General features: G+C 45.8%; 1 protein-coding gene across 1 annotated transcript in view; it reads right to left on the reverse strand.

Annotated features, from left to right (window-relative positions):
• The window catches only part of Arpc3 (actin related protein 2/3 complex subunit 3), a 12,504-nt gene extending 5,818 nt beyond the window's left edge, over nt 1-6,686 (reverse strand). The window contains exons 1-3 of the mRNA XM_003462932.5: nt 6,498-6,686; nt 3,720-3,819; nt 617-693 (exon numbers count right to left, since the gene is read on the reverse strand). Coding sequence (XP_003462980.1) covers nt 617-693; nt 3,720-3,819; nt 6,498-6,503 — 183 coding nt within the window. The 5' untranslated portion in view covers nt 6,504-6,686. The remainder of the gene's footprint in view (nt 1-616; nt 694-3,719; nt 3,820-6,497) is intronic.
• Between the last annotated feature and the right edge of the window lie 3,056 nt (nt 6,687-9,742).

Consider the following 9,742-nt stretch of genomic DNA (forward strand, 5'->3'; position numbering starts at 1 on the left):
TGGGAAGCAAAGTTATATTCAGATTTCAGAACAGCTGCATAGACTTCACCAATTGAAAATCCCTGGCTCCAAAATCTGAAACTTTAAAAGTTTAGGATTTGGGAGCATTTCATATTTTTTTCAAAACTCAAGCGGTATATGAAAAACCAAAAGAGCATGGAAGAGATTGGCACACAGTAGATGCTTAATGCTGAATAAAAACGTATCTAGACAAGAGGTTGGCAAACTTTCTGTGGAAGGATTAGGAAGTAAATATTTTAGGCTTTGTGAGTCAGAGTGTTTGTCATGATTATTCTACTGCTGTTATTTTGGCATGAAAACAGCCATAAACATACAAACAAATGTGCACAGCTTTGTCCAATGAAACTTTATTTATATATATAAGAAGAGGCACTGGGTCACAGTTGTCTCTCAAACCTGGGATAGCTTGCCAACCTCTGGTACATATTTTGGAAGGAAAAAGGAAACTAGTATTCATACAAAGCCTTACACTAGGCACCTTCTGGAACTTAAAAACCACAATCTCAGTCCATTTTATTTATTTCTTATAGCAACTGTGACTGCAAAGTGAGCATCTTGATCAGAAAACTAAAATATGACAAGCTCTGTAATTTACCTTAATTTCATAATTTTTGAAGAATACATTGGCCTTGAAGTAATAGATGGCTTCGTCCACAATATCTGTATCTTTTGCTAAATAGGACATAAAGGGGAAGGAAACAGAACAAAGAACATTAGCCAAATGCAAGGAATAACATATACAAAGCATAAAAGAAAAAACCTCCAAGTTTCGTTGTCAAGAGTCTTAGAATGTCAGCACTCGGGAGGCAGTTTCATTCTTTTCTTTTTTCTTTCTTTCTTTCTTTCTTTCTTTTTTTTTTTTTTTTTTTTTTTTTTTTTGAGACAGGGTCTAGTTATGTAGCTCAGACTGGCTTTAAACTCATTGTGTAGCCCAGGCTGGCCTGGAACTCACAGCAATCCTCTTGCCTCAGCCTCCCAAACGCTGGGATTACAGGCATGTGGCACCATACCTGGCAGTTTCGTTGTTTTCTTAAAAATATACATATTAATTAGAAAAAGAAATTCAATAAGTAAAAAAAAATTAATTGTCACTCTAATTCTCACCACCCAGAAATAACTCGTAATAACACTTGGTTAACATCATTTGAGATCTCTCTCAATATATTTATAGGCTGAGATATAGTCTAACTTTAACAAAGTACTTTTTTAAATTAAAAGGTATAAATTTAGCTGGATGTGATGGTACTTGTCTGTAATCGCAGCACTCAGGAGGCTGAGCCAAAAAAAAGGAAGCTGTGCCAGGAGGATTGCCATAATCAGTGAGTTTAAGGCCAGTCTAGACGACATAGTGAGACCCCGTCTCATCAAAACAAATAAACAAAGGGATAACTTTTTTTGAATTTACATACAGGGAACTTCAGGGAAAAACTCAATTATCTAGGAACACACTAGAGTTCAGACATACATTCTGAAGGTGAAACCAACCTTAAAACACATAGTACTTGGGAGTTGGGGGTGTAGTTCAATGGTAGAGCAGTTAGCCAGCATGCAAGGCCCTGGGTTTGACATTCAATATGGAAACAAATACACACAGCCAGGCATGATGGCTCACACCTGTAATCCCAGCACTTGGGAGGCTGAGGCAGGAGGATTTCTGCGAGTTCAAGGCCAGCATAGTGAGTTCAAGACCAGTCTAAACTATATAGTGAGACCCTGTCTCAATGAACATAACAAAACACACACACAGTTAGTACAAGCTGTTCTATGTGGCTACAGATAGAAAAGCTGGAGATACTGCTGTGACAGTGACAGATTTCATTATGCAATTTCTTGGCCTCATGTTTTCATTTTAAAAGGTCAAAATCCCGGGGTCTTGAGATTCAACATCTGTTTTCAGCAAGTTATTTATATTTCTTGTCCACGACTGCTAACCCTCAGCAGAAATGGAAAGGCTGGGCTTTAATCCATTGCAACTTAATATTTTTTTCATATCTTTTTTCTATCTTATTCCTCTGCTGAAAAATTTCAACAGAATTCTAATTCTTGTCTTGTATTCCCTGCTATCTATTTTCTTCAGAGAAGGAAATTTCCTAGGATTCATCAGTGCTTACAAAAAGTGACTCATTCTTAACATAATAGCAGACAGTGAAGATGCAAGGATTTAGAATCTAGGAGAGTGCTTGGTCTATAAAAAAGCATTCGGAAACTACTTGCTGAATATAAAAGAATTAAATTTATGGATGCGTAGGGTCGCGTGCATTCTAAGCATACGAAATACGACTGACCTACGCGATCAGTCCCAGAACTGATTAATGTGAAGTTATCTAACTCACAACACAGGCTGTTATTTGGGTCTAATCCAGTCTCTTGGGGAACAGCAAAAAGGTCATCTCTCTGCTATTTGGTTTCTTAGGGTCTCATTTTCCCTTAAGGATCCAAGAATTTCCAAAGCAGTAACTAGATTTATCCCAACTCTGGTCAGCTGCATTTTCTTTACCTGTGTGGTTTTTTGGGACAGGGCTTAGCGCCTATGCAGCCCAGGCGGGCTTCACACTCACCGCAACCCTCCTTGCTCAGCCTTCTGAGTGCTGGCATTAAGTGAGTGCACCATCGTACCTGGCTAGCTGCCATTTCTGATACAGTATATGGGATCCATAACCACGTGAAAGGGTGTGTGTGTGCACACAGAGGCAGGGAACAGAAAAGCCTGCTTAAGGAACCTCAGCCAGTGACTATTCTTATTTCTTTCTTTGCGCTGTAATTCTTTTACATTATTGCTGTTTCTCCATCTGTTTCTTTTTCTCAGAATCATATAAAACGTGGTGACTCACCTAATTTATTAGGTTTACTGAGCTTTCGACTGGTAATGAAAACAAAATTAAATTAAGAAGAGGTCAAGTCAAACAGTCTGGCAGGACTCAGCCAGACTAAGGGATCTGGACGAAATTAGTAATTATAAGCATTGTCTTGGAACCATGAATGGAACTCAGTCCAGACCTCTGCTGGGTGCAAAGAAACCACGTCTAATAAAAAACAAGTTACACTGTTGGCAGAACATCTCAGAATGTGTCAGAAAAGTCTCTAACAGTGACTGAAACAGAATGGGGCTTTATATGAACAGCAAAAAGTTTTGCAAAAAGAAGAAGGCGAGGAGTTGGGGTTAACTCGGTGGCTAAAAGCATGGTCAGTGTGCACAAGGTTCTACACTCAGCCCCAGCACTACTCACCCATCCCTAAAAACAAAAAGGAAGCCGCGTGTGGTGGCACACTCCTGTAATCCCAGCACTCGGGAGGCTGAGGCAGGAGGATAGGTTCAAGTTCAAGACCAGCCAGGGCTACAGGTGAGCCCAAGGTCAGCCTGAACTGCATAGTGAGACCCTGTCTCAGAAAAAAAAAAGTACCAAAAAAGCAAAGAAACACAATTCAGAAAACCAAAGGGGAAGCCGGGCATGGTGGTGCACACCTGTAATTCTAGCATTCGGAAGGCTGGAAGATCACTGCAAGTTCGAGGCCAACCTGAGCTACCAAGTGAGTTCAAGGGCAGCCTGAGCTACATAGTGAAATTGTGTCCTAATGAGGAAAGAAAGAAAGTAGAAGAGCAATCGAGACAAAGGACTGAGCTCAGAAATTTCCTGACCTGACGTTACCAGGTTTGCTAGGGACTTTATACGTGCTTGAAAGCCATGGGTCACACTTACTCTCTCTGGGCGCGGGTCCCTTGAACTGACTCCTGATGGGCAGCAGCGCCATGTTTCCAATGAGTTTGGTGTCAGGGTCCATGAGAGAAGAGTGGTAGGCCTGCAGCAACACCAATTAAGGATACAGAAACAGAAAGGACAAATGTCATGGGGGCAAAAAAGGACATTCCCCTATGGAAAAAAGAGCAAGCACTCAAGATCAAGAGGGGAGAGACCAAGGTGGGCACCAGTGACCCAGTCTCACTATGTAGCCCAGGCTAGCCTTGAACTCTGTTCCTTCTGCCTCAGCCTCCGAGGTGCTGAGATGATGGGTGTGTGCCATAAAGCCCGGTGAGAAAAGCATTTGTGGATTTTGAGGAATTCTGCAAGCTGGTTATTAAACACAGCCATTTTTGAAAATTAATTATATGAATTTACAATAAAGATAAGTACTCATTATTTCCCAATTTTTAAAAATTAGATTTTACTACTCTGGGTGTATCTTTATGGTGGAAATACTCTATGACTGGGTGCCACCACACACCTCTTCTAATTCCATATCCAGTGACATCACACTGGTAGCTGGTGGATGCACTTCTACTAGAAACAGCTTATAAATCAAGTTACTCACTCTCCAGCTAAATCAGGACCCACGCTTTTCAGTTCAGTCATTTCCTGGCTATTTCTTTTTCCCCAATACTGGAAACAGAACCTTGGCCAGCGGTCGCAAACCTATGGCATGCCTGCTGCAGGGGGCTGTTCGTTGTCACGGAAAGCTCTAGAAGGATTGCCATCACTGACCCAGGGGCCTTCACTCTGGGCTACCTCTCTACCACTCACTGTTTTCCAAAGACAGGCCTTCCTAAAGTCACTCAATTACCCAGGCTGGGCTCAAATTTGTGACTCTCTTGCCTCAGGCTAGGATTACATGTGGTCCTGGTGCTGAATGCTGGGATTATAGCAGGGCAGCCTCCTACCTCAAACTGGCTTTGTCTTTAACCAAGACATCACTTTCTTCCCTTAATTTTTTTTTCTGAGACAGCATCTCACTATGTGGTTCAGGCTGGGCTTGAACTCACCTTGTAGCCCAGATTGACTTTGAACTCACAGCGATGCTGCTGCCTCAGCTTTCCAAGTGCTGGGATTACAGGTGCATGCCACCACTCTGGGCCTACTTATTTTATCCTTGTTTTCTTGAGTGGTCTAAAAGTTCTTCAAAGGCAAGAATAACACTGCTCTTATATATCAGTTATGTCACTGTACCAAGCACACAGAAAGTGCTTTTTTTTTTGGTGGTACCCGGGATCGAACTCACAACCTTGAGCTTGCCAGGCAGGGGCTTATGCTGTTGAGCTAAATCCCTAGCCCCATAGAAAGTGCTTAATAATTATTTGGTGAATGAATGAATGAATGAGTATTTGAATGGGCATGTTGTCTTCAAAAGGCAGACAGACATCCAGCTGGGCGTGGTGGTTCATGCCTGTAATCCCAGCATTCGGAGGCTGAGGCAGGAGGATTGTTTCGAGTTCAAGACCAGCCTGGGCTACACAGTGAGCTCAATGCCAGCCTGAACTGCATGAGACACTGTCTCAAAACCAGATAAATAAATAAATAAATAAATAGCTACAGAATAAGTCCAGGGTGTGCTCCTGGAATTGGAATGAACAGAGGATGAGAGTCCTGCTCAAAATCTGGCTTTCCTGCTGGTACAAAATGCAACCTTGTGCAAGTAAGTCACTTCATTTCTCTGCATCTCAGTCTTTTCTGCAAAATAGGCATAATAACTGTATCTGCTTCATATGGTCACTGTGAGAACTAAACGGAATCATTTAGGAAGTGTGTGGCTCTAGGCCTGCCTGGCACTACTCAGGAGTCAAACGACAGCTGGGATTCATAAAATGTATAGTTGGAACTACGGCTTGTTGCTGTTTTAACGGGTACGCCTCAAGGAAAGCAGCTTCCGCCCTCCCCTTCACCCAGCACTGCCTTGCTATCCGCTGATTTCCTCCAGAGCGTTCAGCACTATCGGAGGCTGCTTCCTTTATACATGCTTCCGTGTTACTGTCTATCTCTCCATTAGAATGCAAGCGGCTTAAGAGCGGAGGTTTGCTGGCCTTACTCGCTGCTGCCCAGGTGATCGGTGCAAGTAGGCACTAGGTAATGTTTGCTGAGTTTAATATACGTTCCTAAGGGACTCTTCCTAACTTGCAAAAGGGAGCTAATGATGGCAAGAAAGCTCACGGCCTGGCTGTCAGAAATAAAGAACAGTGGGACCATCACCGACTTTTACTCCGACCCCGATGCACTCACAAAGAGACTCCTTGTCACCAAAGCCAACCCTGGGTAGCTAAACCCAGATGCCTCTGGGGTGGCCGCCGCCCACAGGGGCCAAGGGAGGCGACCAGGAAGTGGGCCCCACAGGTGACGAGCAGGAGGCGGGCCCTGCCCCCGAGAGCGGAGGGGGAAGTGGGGCTGACAGAAAAAAGAAGAAGCAGAACCCAGAGTTGAGAAACGAGAAACAAAAAGCGCAGCCCTGGGCTGCGAGCTCTGGCGAGGGCTCCTGGCAGCAGAGCGGCCAGCCAAGGAGCTGGGGTGGCGCGGAGGGCGCGGGGGCTCCCAAAGCCGACACCTCGGCCAGCTCCGCTCCTCCGGACACCGGCTCATCCCCTCGCCACCCCGCTCGCAGGCTCCCCGCTTCCTTTCCGCCTTCCTCGGGTCGCTTCTCTCAGCCCACGCACGCCTTCCCGCCGCTCTCCCCAATCCCTGCCGTCTCCTCACACCCCAGGATCAGACGCTTACCGGCATTTTGGCGGGTCCGGGGTTCCAACGCAGAGGGGCTGGACCAGCTCAGAACGCGACCCTTCCGATCCGGGTGTGGGGGGCGCGGGCGTAGTGGGCGGAAGTGAATCGGAAGGGGAGGAGACCGGAGGATGCAGCCCTTCCGGTCTTGCTGTCACAGCGCCTGCTGCGTGGATGTAGATGAACACCAGAGGGCGCGCGAACACCGAGCAGAGGGCGTGAAGTTCGCGCATGCGTAAAACGCGTGCAGAAGAGGATGGGATTTGGAGTCCTGGTGATGAATCACTTCCTTTTCCCTTAAAGGCCACCTTTTCAAGTGAACCATTCCTGGACTGTCTCACATTTTACTCCACTGTGGGCCCCTGTCTTACCCTTCTTTCTCGGTTTCTCCCTCGTTTCACCATCCACGTGAATGTCAAAAAGGCAAAATGTGCCCCTTTTCAGTGTTTGTTAGTGATGGTACAGTCAGCATTAGCAAATAGCTGGGTGAATGAATGAATACATCCCATTGCTTTTTTTTTCCCCTTTTTGAGACAGGGTCTTATTGTGCAGTTCAGGCTGACCTCGAACTCGCAGCAATCCTTCTGCCTCAGCCTCCCAAGCGCTGGGATTACAGGTGTGAGCCACCACACCTACAATACGCAAGAGAGCAGAAATTTGTGCATCCCCATACCAGCAGGCATTCTTCCCATAATGGTTGAGGAAGTGGACATTGGGTCTGAATCCTACTCCCAGCATGTACTAGCAGTGCAATGCTGAGCAAGTAATTCGCTTTTCTGTGCCTCAGTTCTTCATGAAGACAATATTTACCTCATTTTGTGAGGATGAAACACACTACTTGGAAAGTACTTAGAATTCACATCCCTAGTGAATACTGAAAACTCATCACTAGAAAACAGCTCATGTGAAAAGCTAAGTTTATTGTTGTCTCGGTGCCATTTTTTCTGCTATTCCTTCAGACTAGAATACTGTGGCTCATCTTCCCACATCTGAGCTAGGTATGGTGGTGCATGCATGCCTATAACCCCAGACTGAGGAAGCTGAGGCTGGAGGATCACGGAGTTTGAGGTCAGTCTAGCACACAGAGTGAGACCCTGTTTCTAAGAACAAAATAAATCTTAAACAAACAAACATGTCAGGGGTTTAGCCCAGTGGCATAAGCACCTGCCTGGCAAGTGCAAGGTCATGAGTTCAATCCCCGGTAACAAAAAGAAAAAACTATTTCCACATCTGAGTTCTCCTTTAGGTCTCTAGCCAAACATCCCCTAAAAGAGGGTTTCTTTTTTGTGGTATTGGGGATTGAGCCCAAGGGCTTCACAGAGCTGTATCTTGAGTCCTAATTTTCTTTTTCCTCTTTCTAAATTTTGAGACAGTGTAAGTCACTGAATTGCCCAGGCCAGCCTTCAGCTTGCAACCCTCAGCCTCCAGAGCCCGAATTGCAGGCCCGCACCATCATACCCAGCTAGAGGAGCCCAGAATACCCCTCAGTCACTCTGTAATTACCTTCTTCACTTCCAGTTCCTCAGCAGGTGAGTGAAGTGCTGAGAAGTCAGCCCCGTCTGGTAAGGCCTTGTCTCCCATGCACATTCCTCTTGGTCCAGGTGCCTGGAACCTACGGAACCTGCTTAAGCTCACAGGAAGAACTGTGTTAGGCTCCCGTATCAGCTAGGAAAGTCCTTGAGGCCTGGAAGGTCAGATTCTTTGAAACCCATGTCCAGATTGGAGAAGCAGCAGAATCTGGCTCCTCACTTGCCCTCGGGGGCACATACTAGATTCCTCAGAAGCTAAACTGAGGAGGTGTGGATTAAGGAGCAATGAAGGCAGGAAAGTTCTTTGGCTTTGTTCTCCCAAGTGATGGTTTCTGAGAATCAGCAACACTGGGCAGTAGTGGGGTCCCTGCTCTTTCATTCTGAGAGTCACCAGAAGTCCCCATAGAGCCACCCACAGCCCGGTGTCACCCACTCCTACTGCCATGCAGCACTGACACCTGGCTCTTCTCCCCTTCCAGGGTCACCAGCACAAGCCAGCCATGGTGCCTTTGGTGCCTCATTTTGCTTCTTTAATGAGAATGGATCAAATCTGACCCTGCAGGTGCACTTTTGCTGTCTAGGCAAATGTTATGGTTGAAATATACCCCAAAGCCTCATGTGGTCACGGCGGAGGGGTTTCCCAAGGCAGCTGAGTCTAGCATTTGTGACTGGCCCATTGTCTGGCACTGGGCTTGGTGGAGTGAGGGAGGGAAGGAGGTGTGCTTGCCCCTTTGCCCGTCTCACTCATCATCTGCAGCGCCCACACCTTCAGCCACGCCACCCTGCCTTGGAGCCAGCTGAGTGTGCACTGAAACTTCCACAAACCAAAATAACCTCCACAAAGCCTAAATCTTTCCTTTCATTTTGGATGTTAAGTATTTTGTCTCAGCAATGAAAGTAAAGTAACAAAACCCCAAAGAAGGATGAAAGCTGAACCTGAGTTGCAGGGTTTCTGAGGGCTTAATCTGTGTGGGCGGCAGATCAGTGAGCAGGGGAGGATGAGGCCTACGGGAGGATGAAAGGGAAAAACTGATGTATGTTTAACACGAAGCCTGGAAGTGCTTGAGGATTTCTTTTGCATTTTGGTGCATATTACTCAAGGAATGGTTAAGGGGTTTTTTTGTTTTGTTTTTGGTCTTTTTTGACGCAGGCTTTCATTATGTGGTTCAGGCTAGTCTTGAACTCAGTGATCCTCCTGCCTCAGCCTCCTGAGTGCTGTGATTACAAGTGCAAACCACACCCATCAAGCAATACATAAATCAGCTTTAAATGCTCAGAGATAGTGGGGCTGGCTGGAAGAGTGTAAGACTGACTGGAACTCTAAAACCCAGGATAACAACCCAGCACGCAGACCTCGAGGGCAAAGTAATCAGCAAAGCCAGTAATGTGGAAGCATCTGGAGCAGCAGCAAGGAGACAGCAGTTGGACTCAGGAGAATTCCACTGACAGAAGACCAGTCCCAGCCGCCATATCCAGAGGCCAAGACCAGCTTCATACCCAGCATGTCTCTGGGCTGTAACATGGACACTGTCACAGAACCATAAACACTAGAAGGTAGGTTCCTGGGACAGCTATAAAGAACCAGCCACATCTGGAGGACGTCCCTGAGGAACAGACATCTTCCTTTCTCCTTGAGGCCTCAGTGCTAGTGGTAGAGCTATAAATCATGGAAGATTGGTGGACATCAATGTAGAAGACAAAATAAAAGAAAAAAGA

The sequence above is a fragment of the Cavia porcellus genome, unplaced genomic scaffold, assembly GCF_034190915.1.
Source record: "Cavia porcellus strain 051 isolate PalLab524CR breed Dunkin Hartley unplaced genomic scaffold, mCavPor4.1 scaffold_16, whole genome shotgun sequence".
Lineage (NCBI taxonomy): Eukaryota > Metazoa > Chordata > Mammalia > Rodentia > Caviidae > Cavia > Cavia porcellus.